This window comes from Lissotriton helveticus, chromosome 1_2 (assembly GCF_964261635.1).
Source record: "Lissotriton helveticus chromosome 1_2, aLisHel1.1, whole genome shotgun sequence".
Taxonomy (NCBI): domain Eukaryota; kingdom Metazoa; phylum Chordata; class Amphibia; order Caudata; family Salamandridae; genus Lissotriton; species Lissotriton helveticus.
Genome location: NC_136058.1, coordinates 233,419,903 through 233,441,391, shown reverse-complemented (window position 1 = coordinate 233,441,391; position 21,489 = coordinate 233,419,903). Strand labels below are relative to the sequence as shown.

The window sequence follows — 21,489 nt, the reverse complement described above, 5'->3', positions numbered from 1 at the left end:
TTTTTCCATAATACTTCTTCTACTCGCATGATGCACTCGGCATCCCATGTACCCGATACGGGCCATCTGTACTTTTCTTCTAACTGTTTGGTGTACTCCACCCATAAATCTAGATATAATATGGCACTTATGCCATGCTTTTGATACATAAAATGACCTGGACTGTCCCTAGGCGGGACAGGAACTGCTTCTTCTAACAGACCTTTTCTAGTTTTTAACTGACGTAACTTGGAAAACAATGGCATGACTGGGCTGCAGTCTAGACACAATACAATACACAATGAACACGATGATTACTAAACAACACATTCATACCACGACATTGAAATACATGAATGACATTTAGGATAACAGTTCGGACAAAACACTACCTGGAATACTGAAAACAGAATACATGAATTTCTCGAGAACAGAACGGACTAGAACAGAAACTAGATGCACTGCTAAAACAGTACGAAACTTACCGGTCTCATAAAGAGACACGTCAGGACCCGCATCCACCTAAGTGGACACTTCGTGTTGGATCTGCGTACCCAAACCCACGGACCAGAGACAATGCAATTGACCCTGTCTAGATACTACCCCAGCAATGGTACTCACCGGGCAGCAAGAACGGAAGGCCTCGGACTGGACTGGACTGCTACGACGCCGGACGGACGAACTTCGGACTTCTGTTACGGGTGGGTCTCCGGATACCTCGGACCTTGGACTCTCGGCTTGGGCTCTGGTCGGGACTCGCCGCGTTCCTCCACCGCCTCGTCTGGATGCTGGACCGCAACCTCCGTCTCCTCCGTGGGCCTGAGGGATACTTGAAGCAGAAATATCTGCACGTGCACGGTATGGTTCCGTCATGGCTGCAGAGGATCAGGGGGCTTGCGTGGCTTCACCGGCGCGTGGGGAAAGGGCAAGTCCCTATTCGGGCGCCATTATGTGGTAAATAAATAAATAATACCTCTATTTTTGACTAGATATAACAATAACAGATAGCTCAATAAATAAGAGTCAAGATTCGAGGTAGTAGGAGTTTGCAGGTTTAATACAGCATAAAGGACAGGAACAGGACAACCTGCACGGGCAAGATCTGGGATGGCTAGCAACTTTTAATAACCGTGCACAAGCATATATAGTTAAACAAAATACATGATGTTCAATACAATAGGCGTAGCAGTGGGCGGGGCCTGTAGCAGTCGCGAAAGATAAGGCGGAAAGTAGGTGTAACAAGAGGCGTGAACAGGGCGTATACATAGACATGTGATGTAAACGTAACAGAATATGTCATAAATGGGGCGGAAACATGGAGGGGTCTACCTAAGGAGCCGGGACCTCTAACCTAGTGGTGCGCGCAAACTGGCAATGACGTGTTACTAGGGAGAAGCTGGGGGCTATGACTTCTGAGCTAGAAGGAGAGACGAAAGTCTGGAGAGTCAGAGCGACATGTACCTAAACACTATCTAGTATCTGATGTTTAGAGAACATGTTGATGGAATCCAAAAGTTATCAGGGCAAAGGCTAACAGACACTAAGACTGGTGCATGCATTATTCTACATGTAGTGTGTGTTGAGGAATATTAAATGACCATAAATACAGTATTTCTCTTACATGGAGACGTAAAGGCTAGACGATGACTGAAACTATTGATGCGATTCAGTAGCTTAGGAATGCAGAGAAGGAGAGCTGGACTGATAACTAGAATCATAACATACTCTTGGCAGACTGACAGGCAGAGCCAGGCCGAGCCGGGCACTGTGAGGCAGGAAGTAAGTGAAGGGTCAGGGATACAGGTGGGGGCTGTATCGCTCCTCGGAGAGGGTTCAGGAGACAGGAGCTGAATCTGAGTCCGGGACCTTTTGAGGCCTAGAAACGGAGACTTTTCAATGAATTTAACGTGCACACTGTAAAACGTGGCAACATAACTTTACATAGGCCTGATGCTCGTTGTATTCACGAAAACTAGGAACTGGCATACTAGAGATGGACACAGCCGTAATTGCGTCTTTAATCGATCATGGGGAATACATATGCATATTAATCGTGCACATATAACATAACATGGGGAACACGTAGGGACACAGAACATGGCAAAATTTACTTTTCCACAAGAGTGGGGGGAGAGGGGGTCGGGTTGGAGGGACGGGTTAAAGAACGGACAAATGACAGAAATGCATAAAATATATAGGGCCAGATGTAGGTGAGGGACATTTACCGACTCATAAATACCGAATTTTACCGATTCGGTATTTATGAATCGGTAAATATGAATGAGGGAGATGTAGCTAATTTTTCATTTAGAAATACCGAATCGGTAACATTCGGTATTTACCGATTCGGTAAATACCGAATCGGTATTTCCTATTGTTTCCTATGGGCTATGAAGCCCATAGGAATCAATGGGAAATACCGATTCGGTATTTACCGAATCGGTAAATATCAAATGTTGCAAGGGTGCAGGGGGTGTCACTTTGACACCCTCTAGCACCCGAAGTAAAGGCATGTGTGACATGTGGCACACATACATGCCCTTAGGGCATGTCTGTGTGTCACATTGCACAGTGTGCATGCACAGATGTGCATGCACACCTGGATTCGGTATTTTACCACACAATAGGATTGTGTGGTAAAATACCGACTCTTAAGGGCCTGTGACACTCTCAGGAGTGTCACCTACATTTGGATTTACCAAATCGGTAAAATTACCGATTCGGTATTTTACAGAATTGGTAAATTTACAGAATCGGTAAATTTACCGATTCTGTAAAATAATGGCCCCTACATGCCAATTCCTAAATACCGGTCGGTAACGGCCGAAATCGGTCGTTACTGACCGGTATTTGGACTCCTACATCTGGCCCATATTTTTTGTAACTTATCTGGCGCATTGCACCCCTCTCTACTGCAGGCAAAGGCTCCCAATCTCCACTGCGGGCAATACCGATGCTGCTTCTATGCTGCTGAAAGCAGCATCAGGATTGGCCTCAGTGCCGATGATTTGCACTCCCAGTGAAACTGGGAGTCTATGCCTGCTCTCTCCAACCTGGCAACGCTGCTCGGGTTGGAGATAGCTTCAGTGCGCATGGCCATATGGCCTGCCTGAGACAGCATGAAAGACGGTCATGTGCACTGAATAGCAGTGCAAAATACTCCTCCACTAGCCTGTCATCCCCCTGGCCCCAACTCCAAGCCTCGACTCCGAGTGCAAAAATAAAATGATAAATAATGGTTTGACTTTTCATTTTTTTGGCTGCTGGCAGGTTGGACGATGTTCCTCCACCGTAGCGGAGGAGCCGCCTCTAGTTTCATCTCAGGTTTAAATTAATGAATACCTTTGCTGAACTTAACAAGAATAATGACATTTATACTTGTGATGAACTACTACCCAGCCCAATTAATAATCATCTTTGCACATGTAGTCTTGCTGTGTGTATGTTATAATCTTTTTGTGATGATCAGGACCCTTTTGAAGTCACACATTGTTTGTATTTTGTGGCTCACAAGTTCTTCAGAAACTAACTAACTATAGTGTATGTCTATATTGCCAAATTATATCAATGATGTTTGTATAATTAAAAATGCAAACATACAGTATATATCTTAAAAATGATATAACCGGTTCACAGCTTTTACAAAAAAACGAGAATATGGTATATGACTGAAATTTACAACCTTTTAAAATGGGCTACTTTTGGATGATTATGTCCAGGATGCTACATTATAACTTGTTATGGTGTTTCCAACAGATTCCCTTGTATCAGTGAACATTTACTCAATTCACAGAGACCCCGACATATGGAAAAACCCAGAGGTAATGTATTGTTATGCTTATCTTTTGGTACGTATGGATTACTGCAATCAACACTGTGTTAAGAAACATATAACCAAGAATTACCATTCTTGGTGACCAATGATCTCTATTTATTTACGGTGGTCCTTTTTTCACCTAAGCTTAATTTATCTATCCTTTAAAGAATCACTACGACAATAAGAACAACAAGCATTGGCATAGCCAATAGATCTCGCCTTTGGGACCTTATAAGTGTTTGGCCATGCAACAGTTGATGTTGTTGCACCAAGGGTATTGTGCTGCAAAACTAAATACTTATAAGGTCCCAAAAGCAAGACCTGTTGGCTATACCAATGCTTGTTTCATTTCTGCTGCCAAGACAGTGATCAAAGCTGTTAATCTTGTATTGGATGGGAAATATTGCCTGATGTGTACAACAAGAATAATATCAGTATATTGGCATGGTTTTCATTGATTTCTGGACAATGGTTGTAAAAACCATTAAGGTAATCCATGACACTGACACAGTCCTTGTTCATACTTCATGTTTTACTTAAGCTTACATTCTTTTCTGAGTGTGTTTTTCTCCCCATATGTTTTTATTTTCATGCATCATGTTTACTCATGCATTGTGTGCACTGTCAACTGTTTATTCTGTGTGCCTGTGTGAGATCAGGTTGTAGGTGGGTGTTTATAACGGGTCATCAGTGACAGCTCTGGGGCTGATGATGTGGAAATGCCAGTTTCCCCCAGTGCCAGTCAGTGGGTCATAAAAGTGCTGAGAATACATGCTCTTCCAATCCTTGGCCTCTCAGCAGATCGCACAAAGCACTGGCCATGTGTGCTAATTCTAATTGTGATTCTGTGCAAAAGTGTTTGAAGGCGGTACACAGCTGTTGAAAGAAAAATCAGTGCTTTCAAGGGAATGTGTGAGTTGTGTGGGGGATGTAGAACAAAATGCGATGCATCAGAATAGTGAACAGAGGGGCATATTACCAAGAATAAGCGATAATTATCGCTAAGCTTGGTTAGAGGCAATAATTGTATCGCCGTGCTTCGCCTATTTTTATCACTTAGAAACCTCACAATTATCAAGGTTTATCTCCTAAGCGATAAAAATCGGCCGAAATGCATGAATATCGCTGTAAAGTCAGCGATATTCATGCATTACCGAGCAAATGCTCTTAGCCATGTTATCCACCTACCATTGGATAACATGGCTAAGAACTGCTCTGGGCAGGCGTTAGCTTTTGGAGATAATCGCGCTTAGCGCGATTATCTCCAAAAGTAGGTAATAGGAGACAGCGATGTTAGCGACTGTTTCCAGTCGCTAACATCTTGGCACGCCCACTTTGCATATCATTAGCGATAAATATAGCTGACATGCAAAGTGGGCCCCAAGATGATCGCTATCTTCTACTGGTGTTAGCGACATTCCCGCTAAAGCGGCGATAAGGCCCTCGGTAATATGCCCCAGAGGGTGCTGAAGAGAAAGGAGGTGAGGTGTCAGAGGTGCATAAGAAAGATTTGTGTAAGAAGTGGGGATAAAAATGGCATGTGTCATAGAGAGACTGCAGAGAAAAGTGGTGTGCAGGGAAAGACAGGAGCAATTGAGAAAGTCATTGTTACTCATTTGTCTGATTCTGCTAACAAGCATTGGCAAAGCTAATAGGTCTAGCTTGTTTTAGGTGCTGCCTGTTAACGATTATTGGTGGATACAATAGAAAGAAATTTCACAGACAGACAACAATATCCTGCTCGCATGGCACATCATGGGGAACACAGGAATCTAGTTTACCTGATTGAAGCCACATGCTTAATTACATAGGCAATGCCTCTTGGAAATACGCCTATTTAAGCTTCTTCGGCCATGCCGGTTTACAGATCCCTCACCAACCACTTTTTCAGCCTACTTAAATCCCTGCCAAGATTCTTCTATTTAATACAGATGATAACATTTGGACCACTCGATCATAAGTTCCAACTAGTGTTTTTTCAATTACAATTTTTTTTTTGCCTAGCAGCGCGCCGAGTATATGTCTCTTTCATCGTTCTGGACTTCTGGGAGATGAGCGGTATATCAGGCATCCAGAGGGGTGGCTGTAGGGACACAGAGAAGCAGGTGAGAAGTTAGCCAGAAACCTAGAGGGGAAGATGAAGGTCTGGAGAGCGATCCATTGAGAGTGATAAAGAGGGGCATGTGAAAGGCCAAGATTACGGGGGTGGGGGCAGTAGATAAAACCCGTATAGGAATCAAAAGGTCAGCGAGGGCCTTGGCAGCAGAGCCCTCAAAGTTTACATTGAGATTCACAAGCCCTCACAAGTGTCTGGCTATTGAATTTCTTAGTGAAGCATTTTGCTGCAGTCCTTTCCTCCCAATTCTTCGTTCCGCCCCGTTGATGGAAAATTGGAGTCCTTCATCTTTTTTGCAAAAAGTCCTGGTTTTTTGTTCTCAAGATCTGGTCATCCTATGTATTACTCAATTGCGTCTCATTCAAGCCCTCTTGAGGGGTGGGTTTGAGAGAGCTGAGGTAGAGACAGCAGGATAGAGGTAGAGATGTAGAGGTAGGCACAGGGTGGTGGAGAGAGAAGTGAGGTGGTGAGAAACAGGTAAATCGAGGTGGTATATGGGTGTGGATTAAAGGGAGGCGGGGGAGGGATGAGCGTAGGAACGTGGAGATGTTGGGAGGAAAGGAAGGAGAGAGAGGTGTGGTGGAAAAGGTGAGGTGAAGTGCGAGAGAGACAAGCCACAGAAAGATAGTTCATGCAAAGAAAAGGGGTGGTAGAGAGAGGAGACAAGTAGTTAGTGAGAGGGATAGATAAGGCAGAGGTAGAGCAGAAAGTGTAGATTTTGTTGTTGGGGAGAGTGAGATAAGATTAAATAATATAGAGTGACAGAGATTCATGAAGAAGAGAAGGGTGAGACAAAGAGGGGAGGAGGTAACGAGAGAAAGAGGCAAAGAAAACAGCATGGTGTCAGGGTAAATTAAAGGTAGGAAGAAAGACTGTAAGTAGTCATAGGGATATGCAGGGAGAGGTACAGGAAGCCGGAGAAATGTGGAGATCAAGAAAAAGACAGAGGGGAAGAGAGGGGGAGGAGAGAGAAAATGAGAATTTTACCACTAGTGTTGCAATCAATCCTGGGCAAAGCACTACGCTACGCTTGCGTAGTTTGCAAGTTTTCGCACTACGCAAACTGCATGTAGCATAGTGCAAACACACGTAGCGTAGTGCAGTGGTCATTTTTTGCTTGCTCGCGGTCCTCAACGTCAAGTTGGTGACCGCAAACAAACAAAATGACATCCCGGCGAGACTGTTTCCTCGTTCGCAATCAGCAACATCAAGTTGCCGATCGCAAGCATGGAAAATGAACCTCCCGGCGAGATTCTCACTGTGGGGAGGTCAGGTTTCTCATTGCGAGTGGTTGCGTATGCTCGCGACTGCTCGTGATGAGAAACTACCAGTCCACGTTGAGAAAGCTGCCGCTCGAGTAAAAATCTACTTGAGTGGCAGAAAACTACAGCTCGCACTGTGCAAGATTCCGTTTTCAATGATTGCACAGTGCCGGATGCTTGTCCGAACTGTGCAATCATTGAAAACAGCATCTTGCACAGTGCGAGCAGGGTACTATGCAGTTCGCATAGTGCTACGCATAGCTTGCGTTGTGCGAAGTACACGTCGCGTAGCGCTACTTCACGAACTACGCCCAGGGTTAGTTGCAATCATTTTAACAGCACCTTCTCTCCCTCTGAAAGGTCCCTGGACAACGTCCCCCTTTGCCTCATGCTTAGCATGCAGGAGGATTCCTTGTGACCCCTGACCCCACGACTGGCTTTTTCATCATCTGTGTTATCATTTAATCCACATTCTCTCAGTTTTTCATAGCGCAAACTCGTCCCTTGATAGTGGAGCATGTTACACGAGCAGCATTACATTAGACAAGGTCCCATTCATTGTATTTTTTTTTTTGTTATGGAGAGATTAAATGATTTGCTCAGAATCACACCAAATATGGGGATAAAAGGACCCACAACGGCTGCAAAAGAAAGTGAAATTACCGATAAATTTTATGCACCAAATTCCTGATTTCTATTCCTATGAAAGTTAACTGAAGGAGTTTTATGTTATGTTATGTTATGATAACTTATATAGCGCACGATTACCCGGAGGTGTCCTGGCAATCACGCACATGCATTTGCTCACTCCACTCACAAGCGGTCAAACACATGCACGTGCTGACTCCACTCACGAGCAGTCACGCACATGCATGCGCAAACTCCACTCACGAGCAGTCACTCACATGCACACTCCACTCAGGAGCAGTTGCGCAGACTCCACTCACAAGCAATCACACACATACACGTGCAAACTCCACTCATGAGCAGTTGGTCACACTCCACTCACACGCAGTCACACACATACTCGCGCAAACTCCACTCACAAGAAGTCGCACACATTCCACTCACGAGCAGTCACACACATGCTTGCACAAATTCCCTCACATGCGCACAGCACACTCCACTCACAAAAAGTCGCACACATTCCACTCACGAGCAGTCACACACATGCACGGCACACTCCATTCACAAGCAATCAGACACACTCCACTCAAAAGCAGCGACATATATGCACACACACACTACACACATGATCAGTCAAACACACATGCATGTGCAAACTCCACTCTCGAGCAGTCACACTTCTGCACGCGCAAATTCTACTCAAGCAGTCGCAGTTGTACACTCCATTCACAAGTTGTGCACGGGCACACTCCACTTACATGCAGTCGCACACATGCACAATACTCCAAAGCAGTCACACTAGTGTCAGCGCACACTCCTTTTATGAGCAGTCACACTTGTGCACGCGAACACTCCACTTACAAGCAGTCGAACACGTCACATGCACAGTCCACTCACAAGCAGTCGCACACAGGAGCCCTCGAGTAGGAAGCGACAATGTACCCTTTCCCCTTTCATATTAAAAACACGAGAAGGCCTTCTCCTGTGTGATATAAAATGCAGCAGAGTAGACTAATGTGCACGTAATTCTAACCTGACTAACATGCGAAAGCATAAGTAAACAAGCTCCATCCACACAAGTCTAAAATATGGTTGAACGAGAATCACTTCCGCTCATGTCCTTGGAATGGGAGTGGAGTCTGACCAGTGCTTCATATGTCCTGTTAGGGGATGCAGAACTCCTCTTTCCAAGATAGCAAATTTTCCACGAGCATATTTTGAGCTAGCACATAGCCCGATAAAACGTTGGACCACTTTCACTAATCCTAGCACAGGACAGCGCGAGACCCCGGTTTTGTTAATGGAAACCACTGTCTCCAGCCCAGTCTGCCTTGCTTGTTTCCAGAGTCCACTCTATTTTAAGTAGATCAGTGAACGCTTCATTGAACGCTTCAGATGTTCATTCTGGGATGCTGGAAAGCGCCTGGACCACTACCTCCCATAAAGCACAGAAGCGTCTAGACAAGAAGCAAGTTGCATAATTCGTTTACGGAACTAGGCGCCCTGTTGAAACTATTGTTCTGAGCCGGGCCCGGAAAACTGCTGCACTTTCATTTGATGTTTTCAGCCCTTTAGGTGTGTGTTTGTTTTTTGTTTTATTTCAAGGACCTTGACAATCACGTGAGCCCACTCAAGGTAGTCAGTGTTTTCCAGTGATGGGTGGGGTCCACAAAGGATACCCTCTTTCTGAGTGAAAGTGGTGTCACCTTTGAAATCAAGGTTCATGTGGTGACTGGAATTGAAAGCTTGTTGGCAAGGCAGCTTTCTTGTGGCAAAGAAAAGGGAGCGAATTGTGCTGTGTTCCGAAACATTTGCATCTCAGATTATCTTTATTGAGGGGTGAGCTGTTTTTAATCTTAGGATGTGGCGCATTTGCTTTGGCACAAATATGGTGCAGCTCTATAGACTTTCATTCATCCCTATTAGGCCCAGGCATAGTTTGCGTAGCAGCACTACACGTAGCTTCACGTAGTACATAGCTGATGACACTGTGTACTTGTCCGCGCTGTGAAAAAATTGCAAATGGTATCCTGTACAGTGCCAGTTATGATAAAATAAGTATCGCTATCTTTATATGCTAAAGTGCATATAATACTTTTACAAAAGTGAAGCTGAAAAAGTAGCAAGCAGTGAGAGAGGTGATGATTTTGGTATCCTCCCTAACTTAGGGGGAGTACCAAACAGATGCCTTGAAAACAAAAGAGCACATCTTATTGAACGATTTGGTGGTGGTCCCATCCTATTGGGACCACCCCAAACACAGTTATTGGCAAAAAAACATTCCCAACCAAAGGCCCTGCAAAGCATTATGGGATGAGATTAGCAGTGGGTAGTGAATATTATATAGTATCCAATATCAAAATAATTCTACAAAGAGCTGCAGTTCAAATGGTGGTTACTAGATTTCCCTCATGATTGGAACGCCTAGTTCGCTGGTAGCAGTGTACTCGTAGAGTTATATGTTAGTTGTTCTTGGCCGTTGTCTACAAAATTGCAGAGGTATGTCCTCCAGGGTTCCAAACCAAAAATCTGGTTACTGTAATCTATACATTTCTGCGATTTCGTTGAGGCCATCTACTGCTGTGTTAAATTTAACAATGAGCATCGCCTCTCTTCTGGATAGTTTTTCTTCAATATCTCCTCTTCTTGAATAAAGTTCAACCTTTGAAATTACCGTCCATCTGATGTCTTTCTCGCTGTGGTTATTAATTTTCCAATGATTTACTAAGGGGACCGTCTGGATGTTCTTTCTTATCCTTGATTTGTGCTGTGTGATGCGGGTTCTTATTTCCTGACTTGTTTTTCCGATAAAGAGCATCTGACATGGGCATTTTATTCCGTAGATTACATTCCGTGTCTTACAATTTGTAAAGGCCTCATGTTTTCAGAATGTCTGATTATTTTCAAATAGAGTGCCTTCTTCTGTGGTCGAGCAGCACACACAAGTGCCGCATTTATGATGACCTTGGATTGGAGGCAGTCCTAAAAATTATCTCACTGAAATTAGTTTTTTCTCTTGGACCGCTACACGCACCAGTTGATTGGCAATACTTTGGTCTTTTTTTAATGCAAACAAAGGTTTACTCTTCAACGTTTCATCCAGATTCTGTAATAAGTGCCAATTTCGATTAATCACTTTTTTGAGAGGATTCGAATTGGGACAGAATGTTGATACGCACACAATTCGTGTGAGTGGTGGTTTTTCTTTCTTCTCTAGAAGCGCCTCTCTTGGTGTCCACCAAGCTCTTTTCATAGACCTCTTGAGAAGTTTTTTTGGGTAACCCCGATCCAATAAATTGTCTGTGAGTTTGGTTACGTGTAACATATATTCTTCCTTATAATGGCAATTTCGTTAAATTCTGAGATATTGCCCGAATGGCAGATGTTCTCTAAGGTTCCTGGGGTGGCTGCTTTTGAAGTGTAGTGCCTTATTACGGTCTGTTTGTTTCTTAATTAGTGTGGTGACCAATCTTCCTTCAGCTGGATACACTTCCACATCCAAAAAAGCCATTTTGTCCTTCGAGTAATTGATGCTAAATTTAATTTCCTCTGTACGGTTGTTCAGCCATTCATGAAATTTAACAAGGTCTTCCTGATTGCCTGTCCAAATCATAAAAACGTTGTCTATATAACGACTCCAGTGGGCAATGAATTCACCATATGGATTATTCTGATATATGAATTTTTCTTCGAATTTTCCCATGGACAATACCGCCAGCTCTGGGGCAAAAGGACAGCCCATGGAAACTCCTCGAACTTGAAAAAAGAACTCTCCATTGAAATTAAAGTAGTTTTTCTTTAAGGCAAAGGTGGCTAATTGCATTATAAAGTCTGTTGGTACTCTAACTGGTCTTTCTCTACTTTCAAGGTACGTTGAAATGACTTCTAAGCCCTCTGTTTGTGGAATTTCGGTGTAAAAAGACACCAAGTCCAATGTTACTAGATAGTGATTATTTTCATTGAACTCAATTGTAGCCAACTTATTTATAAAGTCTGTCGTATCTCTTAAAAATGATGGTATTTCTGGTAGAAAAGGTTTTAAGAAAAAGTCCACAAATTTTGAAACTGGTTCCAAAAGTGACTCGCATCCGGAGACTATTGGTCTTCGAGCCGGGGCTGTTTCGTACTTGTGTATTTTTGGGAGGACATAAAATAGGGGGGTTCTCGCACTGTAAATATTCATATTCCTTTTTCCCCATGAAGCCTTGCATATGCCCTTTTTCCAGAATGGAATTGAGTTGGCTTTGTAATTCCATTGTTGGATCATTGGGAATCTTTCTGTTGCATTGTTCTTCATTTAAGTGCCTCATCACTTCTGCCGTATATTTTATGGTGTCTCAGACCACTATTGAACCCCCTTTGTCTGCTTGCTTGATTGTCACAGATGTATCATTTTTTAGTTTGACAATAGCTTCTCAAATGATTTTGAGATGTTGTGTTTAACCCATCTCTTTTCCTTTTCCATATTTGAAATTGCTGATAGGATTGTTCTCTCAAAAGTGAGTATTTCCTTTGCAACTTTATTTGCAGGGGGACAGAAGGATGATTTATTTTTTAATCCCGTGGTCTCCCAGGTTTGGTCATAGGGGTTATTGGCAAAAAAAGGTTTTAATCTTATTTTTCTGCAGAACTCTATTGCCTCCATTTTGAGTCTCACAAAATCTGTGTGTCTAGATGGAACGAATGATAGGCCTTTTTCCAATATACTTTTTTCTTCTATAGTTAAGATCTTGTTCGATAGATTGTATATTAGTGATTTTACCAATTCTTGTAGTTCTGATGAAGTGTTGACATTTCCCATGGCTGTTGGTTGTATCTTGGGCGTCCTCTTATTTGTGGCTGACCTCTCCCTAAAAAAGGAACTTGCTGTTGTTGAAAAATACCCTAAGTAGTGCGGCAGTACTGGCAGTCATTTTGTTTGGATAGTTACTGCAAGGTCACATGGCTTGGGAAAGAAAGGGGATGGGGAGAGTCAGTGAAAATGGTGACCTGTCGATTAGACCGAGTGCATGGTAGCAAGCGGTCAAGGTTCAATGCATGTATCCAGTTCAAAAGCAAACTGGATGGGTGAGCATACGTGTTCAGAATCAGAGCTAGCTGCATATGAAGAGCGCAGACTACGAAAGTGGGTGTGGGGGGGGGAGAGAAAACAGCCACAGACTGCAAAGGACCTGCAACGCCCAAAGGAACCAAAGGGGATAAGAGTTTAATGTAAAAATTGCTGTCATTAAAAACAAAGCTGTCATAAAGAAAAAGGGCCCAATGCATAGAGGACACGTAAGTGAAATAAGGAAATATATATGGATGAAACTAAAGGAGCCGCATATACTCAGTGCAGTATTGAAAAAAGTCGGCCGTACAGACTGTAAAAATAATTCCTGATGGTGAAGGCAGACTGGCGTGTATACATGAGGTAGAAACTATGGGAAAGGAAGCTGGGCACAGAGGGGGACGGATGTAAAATCACAGAAACAATTATGGGATGTAAAGCACAATGAGTGCGGGCCAGAACAGAAAATAAAAAACAAGCACTGTGCAGACAAAAGCTTAAATAAAAAGTCCCACAAACCAGATGAAAACAATACTTGTGCAACTGAAGACTGATAACACAAACACACAGAGCAACAACAGAAAATAGTATGCTACAGGCAATAGAAACAGAGGAAAAGTAAGTGGCAAGCATGCCTACTAATGATAAGTGAGGGCGGGATGTAATATCCTTTTAAAACGTATGTTAAATACAATAGATTTCTTGCAGGTGAAACCTAAAAATGGTCAAAGTTGGGAGTTACCTTTGTACTCTGTCCCATTTGCCATGCAGAAGAAGAGTCAGTAGCCCACATATGTTTTTTGCAGGGCCTACACGGTACAGAGGAAGAAGTGGACTCTTACGTTGTGTTGCAGAATTGGCACTAAAAGACTCATAGAGGCACAAACAATTCTTAGTAGCGAGGCAAGTGTACTCCTTGTACCCTGTTTCTCACGATTTTTAATGTCTGCTTGGTTGATTAAAGGTCATAGCGAGGAAAATATTTGTCAGTGTCTTGGGTGTTAAACTCTGCACTTTATGGAAAGGGGTGTCTTTATTGCACGTCTGCGGGTTGCGGGTTGTTTGGCCACTACGCCACATCTCGCGGCCCCCGCTTCGCGGGAGCCGCTCGTTGATCCTAGAACCCTGATCCCTCTGCTGGCCTGGGACCCTGAGGATTTTGTTTGGACTTGCTGTGACGCACACGGGCAGACGGGACTGCGAGGACCAGCGTGCTCAGCGGCGTTGATCGGCCGCAGCTGGTCCTCTTCCCGCCCCCTCCTGCACAAATAGACCTTGCAGTGAGTGTGTCCGGTGGGTCTCTTTATTGCATGTCTGCGGGTTGCTGTTGCCGCGGACCTTGATGTTACCTGCCTGATTGCTGCTTGTTTGGCCACTACGCCACGTCTCGCGGCCCCCGCTTCGCGGGAGCCGCTCGTTGATCCTAGAACCCTGATCCCTCTGCTGGCCTGGGACCCTGAGGATTTTGTTTGGACTTGCTGTGACGCACACGGGCAGACGGGACTGCGAGGACCAGCGTGCTCAGCGGTGTTGATCGGCCGCAGCTGGTCCTCTTCCCGCCCCCTCCTGTGTCTCCGCCCTCATAAGGAGATACTACAACGCGCACACGGGACGCGCGTTGGACGGAGCACGGGACGAAGCCCGGACTAAGGGCGGACAGTCTGTGACAGTCCGGGACTGACCGCGACTGGGCTGGGCCAGGACCCTTATTCGTCGCTGCCGAGGGACACCTGTGGTTTACAACCAGTGAGACATTTCTATATATATATATATTTTTTCCCTTCCATCTCTATTGTGGACTACCTGTGCTTTTTGTTTTACTTGAAAAACCATTTTTTATTACCTAAGTACAGGGTTACAGAGTGTAAGTGTGATATCAGCTACCTGTGCACACCATGTCAAAGCAAAAGACTCCCTCAGTATCCAATACTATGGACAATTACTTAGTGCAGGTTTTGAGCCAAATTAACAGCAATAGAAGGATGTCACTGGGGTTGAGCTTCTCCCCTATCACTACACAGAGCTCCCTGCTCGAGTCTTCTCAAGTAGAATTTCTGGTACAGGCTAATAGTAGCGATGCTCTAGTTATTGATCATCCTACACATGATATCTCAGAACAAAGTATACCTCCCATTGTTGACCTAGAAAATGATTCAGAAGACCTGCCAAACATGACAGAAGAAAATTCCCCGCCCCCTGTGCCTGTAACTAGAGCAGTTAGAGCGTGTAGAAAAGGCCAGATTAAATGTGGCGGCTCACGCTCGGGTAGAAAAAGGATAGCTTCGCCACCCAAAAACATGGTTACAAATGAAGTAAATGGGGTGGATGGTGGGAAGGTGATCATGGAAGACGAGCAATTGAAGAAACTAGTGAACATGTTTGAATCTAAAATCAAGTGTATCATTAAACCACTGGTAGCTAAAATTGACCAGCTAACAGTAGAGGTAAAAAGATTAGGAGGACTTGTAAACAAGACAGTGGAGGAGGTGGGCAATATATCAAACATAGTTTCAAGTAGAGTTCAAACTAACAAGGAGCTCTCGGGGAGTATGGAGGGGGGTAGGGAGAAAGTGGTATTGAATCCTCCCCCTATTCAGCCCACAGCAGATAAAGGTGCCCAGGTAATGGCAAAAGAAGACCCCCTAGCAATACCTACTGCATTGCGGCCTGAGAAAGGCTCTGTCCAACTCATTGGAGACGCTTCTCCCCTTGTTCTGGTCTTGGCCAACGTTCCCCCCTTGAAGGCAGGCCAGGTGGAATCCACATCTTCTTTGATCAGTAAAGCGGTGCATTGGCTATCGAATAATATGTCGATTACTCCCTGGGGTAAACAGCAGCTAGCTGGGGAAGTCAACATGGCAAGAATGGTAGACTGGATAGGGAATAGCCCGAAAAAATTTGGAGGAGATTGTGTAGTTCTGAATTTTTCAGGCCCAGAAGTTCTTCCTAGTGTCCTGTCAAATATATTCCCCCCACAACGTAGGAGCACTGATATAATTCCACTAACACTTGATTTTTTCTATTGCAGAGGTAGCACAGTGAATCCCAGCATATTAAGGACAAAGTGGAATTCGGTGCCAAATGGGTGGGGCAGGGGTGTCCAAACTAGCGGATGGGGAATTAGCCTTGAAAACAGGTTTGCGGCACTGTCAGACTTGAACGAATGTGATTGACTTGGGAGGGTTGATAGTGTTGTGCTCAAAGAATTAGCTGAGCCTGTTAGAACGTGTGCTCCCATAATTGAGAGGATTACTCTTACCAATGTAATGTCTACGACCCAAGTATAAAGGGTGGGTGAATCCAGTCCTACAGGGAAGAGAATAGAGAATAAAGATCCCAAACAGCAGATCTGCTCCAATTTACTAGAGACATGTATCACTCCTGGGTTAGAGGTACCCCCACTAGACCCAATAGGCTACCCATCTATTAATATAGAACCTGATTCGGGATTGGAGGTTGAATCCCTAGGAATGCTAACAATCAATGAACCTTCTTGTTGCCCAGGAGCTGAGACTGGGTTGTCCTTTCTTTCTTGGAACCTTGCCGGAATTGCTAATAAGTTAACTTCCCCAGAATGGTGCAATTTCATTGACCAATTCAACATCATATTGTTCCAGGAAACGTGGTCGTTGATCCCAGTACATCGTTCTGGGTTCCTTAACTACCAGGTACCAGCCACAAAAAACCCTAAAGGTCGCCCATCAGGGGGCTTGATAATCTGGATTCGCCAATCATTACGTTGCAGTATCCAGCAACGAAGTTCCCCATCAAATGACATTTTGTCGGTTAAAATTACATGGGCTAATGGCCAGGAGGTGGCTATTTTCAACATCTATGCTAGGGGAGTGGTGGGTGGCCAAACATCTGAAGTAATTACTGCCCTTGACCATGAGCTTGAGGCACTTCCAACCCAGTTGTCTATCATTGTGGGGGGAGATGTTAACACTACCTTCGAACCACTTGGTCAAGAGGACCAAATTCTTGTTGCTGAAGAGTATAGCAAATGGGGCGTCCCCCAACTTGAATTACCCGCAGTTAAAAGATGGACAACAGTGGCCATCCAACTGAAGGCTCTATGTCTAGCGAGAGGCCTTAGAGCAGCTAATGGACGTACTCCATCAGATTGCCAGGGGGAGAAAACAGTTAATAATGGTAGGTTTTCAAGTAGAATAGATTACTTCCTGGTGGATATCAGAGAATGGCATAGGCTGATTGATATGATTGTAAAAAATAGGATGGAGAGTGACCATAACCCTCTTTGTATGGATATCCAAGCAAAAGTTGGGTTGAGAGAACCAAAACCAGTGGGTGGCAAAGTTACCCTAGATATTGTAGCCTCGAACAATCTGCGCCATATAAAATGGGGTAGATTGATTGAGAACCCGGAGAGACTGGAGGAACTTAAAAAAGTAGTAGTCGAAAAAGTGGGCAAGATAAATATATACAGTAAAAAGCAACATTTTCCTGAAAATATGCTAGAGGCTCATAATTTTTTTTTTACTAAGCTTCAAGGGTTCTTTAGGAAGGCCATAAAATTAGGTAAGGTTAACAAAAACTCACCTAAGTTGGGGTGGTATAACGAGTCCTGTAAAGTAGCCCGCCAGAATCTTATTAGTGAACTTAGAAGCAGGAATTTCTCAGGTGTGAGCAAAGCAAGGGATATATATAGGAAGGCCCAAAAAGAAGCTAAGAAACTGTGGGACGAGGATCACTGGCGTGATCTGAAATATACCTGTGCATCAAAGGACCAAAGGCAATTCTGGGCTCTAGTTAAGTGGGACAGAGGAGGGATAGCACAACCCCTGCAAAATAATATTGCTAAAAACCAGTGGGTAGACTTCTACAAACCACAATATGCTCGTGAGTCAGTTGAAGAAGAGTGCACACTACCACTTACAGTTTTTTATCAATGTCAGCTATTCACCATAAAAGATGTTAGTATAGCGCTGGACTGTGTGACAGGGGGCAGAGCTCCAGGAATGGATGGCATACCTGCCGATGTGTTTTTAAGTGATCGATTGTCTTGGTGTCAGTACTTCGAGTGGTTAGCTAATTCTGTGGCTAGGGGTGCATCAATACCGACCTCATGGAAGGGTGCCGAAATAATTCCGGTTTTTAAAAAGGGAGACAAAACACTACCTAGTAATTATAGACCTATCAGTCTTATAGACTCGGCACAAAAACTAATAGGTCGACAAGTACAAAATAAATTACAATCATGGATAGAAGAAAAAGATATTTTGTCCCCATACCAAGCTGATTTTCGCCCCTGTACAAGCTCAGTTGATCAAGTTTTCTTTTTTATAGCTCTTTACTGGAAGAACGTGGCCCTAACCAATGGGACCCTTTATGCTGGTTTTGTTGATCTAAAATCAGCTTTTGATTTGGTCCCTCGTTCTAAACTTTGGAGTGTACTTGCTGAAGCTGGGCTGGGCCCGGAAATGCTAACACTTCTTGTCCGCTTGCACGAGAACAATTATGCAAGAATTAGGTGGGGGGCCCAGAGTGAGGTGACCGACTCTTTTCCTGTTGAACGTGGTGTCCGGCAGGGGTGTGTCCTGGCACCCACACTGTTTTCTATATACATCAATGGAATAGTAGATTACCTAAGCCGCTCCCCCACTGACGCTCCTGTACTAGCAGGAGCATGCGTGCCAGTCCTCATGTTTGCGGACGACACGCTGATAGTTTCTCGAACTCCAAGTGGGCTTCAGAAGGCAGTTAATGCGTTCGGTGAGTTCTGCCAGACGCGTGGACTTGAGATAAACACCTCCAAAACCAAGTTCATGTGCCTGAACCAGCGGAAAACATTTAAAGGTACCATCAGTTATAATGGAACCCCTTTAGAACAGGTTGAGGCCTTTACGTATCTAGGTATATCCCTTTAGTATAATATGAGATGGAAAAACCACATTGATATGGCTGTCCTAAAATTCCATCAGTTGGCGGGTGTAGTGGCATATAAGCATAAAGCCTCACTGACTAAGCCAATCACCCCTGCTTTAGAAATTTATAATATGAAGGTGATAAGTGCCTCACTGTACGGTACGGAATTGTGGGGATTCTCCAATCTCAAACAGTTAACATTGGCGGAGAATAGGTTCCTACGCCGCTTAGTGGTGGTCCCCCAAAGTACTCCAACTGTCCCATTAACATATGACCTTGGCAGGAAGAACATAGGGGATTTGGCTCGGCTACGACCTTTATTATACTGGAGACGGATCATGACAACCCCTGAACTAGCTCATTACGCCACTGCCCTGAAGGACATTATCAGGGCAGATTGCTTTCATTCCATTCTGTGGCTTAAAGAACTAAGGGGTATGTTAATAAAGCTGGAACTAGATCATTTATGGATTAATCCCAATGCCTTAAGCTTTCCATCAAGGGCAACTTTGAAAAAAATGTACTGGGATATGGTCTGGTTGACTGCTTATGGCTCCGTATCTAATACCAACCTAACTGGTCGTTTTCTTGATATCAAACCTATTCCATCATGTGAGCCTTACTGGGACATTATCGAAAGGCCGTTCGATAGAAAATTGTATTTTCAATTTAGAACCGGGACCCTGCCGCTAAAGGCATTTACTTACAAATGGTCACCATATGAGGATGGCAAAGGCAACTATTGTAAATATCTAATTGAGAACATTTCGCACCTGCTATTTGTATGTCCCCTTTATGCAAAACCCCGTCTTGAATCAGATTGTTCACCTTGTATGGCGACAGCTGTTGCAAAATTTTTGGGGTGGGCTTGGATCATACGCCCCCGCTTTCTGCAATTCGCAGTTGCTACCCAATGATTTTTTATGACACCATTTTAGGCATGTTTAACTTCTCGATCAAGTCTTATTGTATTGTTTGTAATTGCTTGTATAAATTGTATTTATCTTGGAAAGTGACAGCACAATGGTTTAATGAGTTTTTTAGATTAACTTTGTAGTATTTATAATGTAGTGTTAGGATGTATAATCGCTTTTATGACATGCTGTCGAATAAAGCTTTCAAATTTGAATTTGGAAAGGTAATGTGTTTTAAATACGAATACTGGACATTTTTAACTTATACTGTATTTAAATATTTTTTAGAGTTACATGTTATTATATTGTATAACTGAATTTATGTGGAATGTGTTTTTAAGTAAAAAAAATCCATAATAAACACATTGATTTTGAGTGGTAATGACTAATGCATGTTTTATTTTGTTATGTAACATTGATTGTTGACTTTTGCCTTTTGATGCCGGTTGAGGTGCTTTGTGAACAGCAATGACAAATGCATTTAGGTTATTTACCTTTGATTATTATAAAGAGCTGGACTTTTTCCATTTTGACTGATAAATAAACCCGATTGTGAATGCCTTTGTATTTGCATGTGATTTCTTTCTTAGTCAAGCTTGCTTTGTGAGATAATCATACAATGCCATGATTTGTTGTAAAACTTGCTTTGGGAGGAGATGTTGCATAATATGTGTGCTCATAACTGTAGCTACATGTTTATTGATTTACTGAGGAGCTGCTACGAGTGTGCCTAACAACATAATTATTTTCTATGAAATGTCGTGAGTTTTTTTAAATGACACCTAATTATGCTTTTAGAGTGAAATATGGTTTGCTGTATTATATGCACAAAAGAATCACACAATATACTGGCAGGAGAATAGTTCAAGAAGAAAATATCTCAAGAAATGTCACAAATTTTGCCTCATGCAAAATTTGAGAATTTCATGAATTTTACCATGTAATTTAAATGTTCCCCAGATCTGGAGATTACATTTTTACAAGGAAGGATGTTGAAAGGAGCTACACCCTTCCTCCGCCATAATGGGCTTACTTATGAGAGCCCTGTGTCAATTTTTCACCACTTAAAGTGGTACATGCGTGATGCAGGAATCTCATAAAGAGTTATGAAGCCAAGCAAAAACTCCCCGCGTGGTTTTGATGGCCTCATAAATCATGAGTAATCGCTGCAACACCTTACTCTGCACCCGGGATGCGTTCTATGGGCGTTGCGGTGGGTTTTCTCATGCAATACCCATGGAATTTGATTTCCCCCAGATTTACGCAGTGATGTAAACCTGAGGTGAGGCATAACGAGGAGAAATATGTTTATTTCCCCACCTTTTTGTTCTCTTTCCACACATGGTACATGCCGCACACTTAGATAGAGCAAAAAGCCTTGTAGGATTGTTTTTGTGCAGGAAGGTGCATTAGGAAATAAGATGATTTTGATCCAATCTCACAGAGCTATCGACCATACATAGAAACAAAATTTAGCATGTCAAAAAATATGACTTTTCTCTCAAGTTAATGGCAGTAAACTATGGTTAGATACAACTAGCAGGTTTGACATATCGTACAAGATATCTCTTAAGTTAATAGCAACAAAATATTATTGGAAATGGTGAAAGTGCAAAAGGCATGAAATGCACTGTTGATTGAGATGTATTGCCATTAACAAGGGCATCTTGGCAGGGATATGAACCAAGATCCTGGGAGGGGAAAGGCCACTAAAAAATTAATCTAATTCAGTCATAACCTTGTTAGATAACATTTTTTATTCTGGGATTTCCATCCATGTTAAGTAAGGCTCCATCCTAGAGGTTATCAAAATTGGCATGTAATTGAGTACTGAGGCC

The 21,489-nt window shown here is 43.3% G+C and overlaps 1 protein-coding gene across 2 annotated transcripts in view; it reads left to right on the top strand.

The window, feature by feature from the left end:
• Positions 1–21,489, top strand: part of LOC144800069 (cytochrome P450 4B1-like) — a 247,523-nt gene that overhangs the window by 219,758 nt on the left and 6,276 nt on the right. For both annotated transcript variants that reach the window (XM_078671651.1, XM_078671652.1), the window contains one exon: positions 3,736–3,800. In XM_078671651.1, the coding sequence (XP_078527777.1) occupies positions 3,736–3,800 (65 nt within the window). The remainder of the gene's footprint in view (positions 1–3,735; positions 3,801–21,489) is intronic.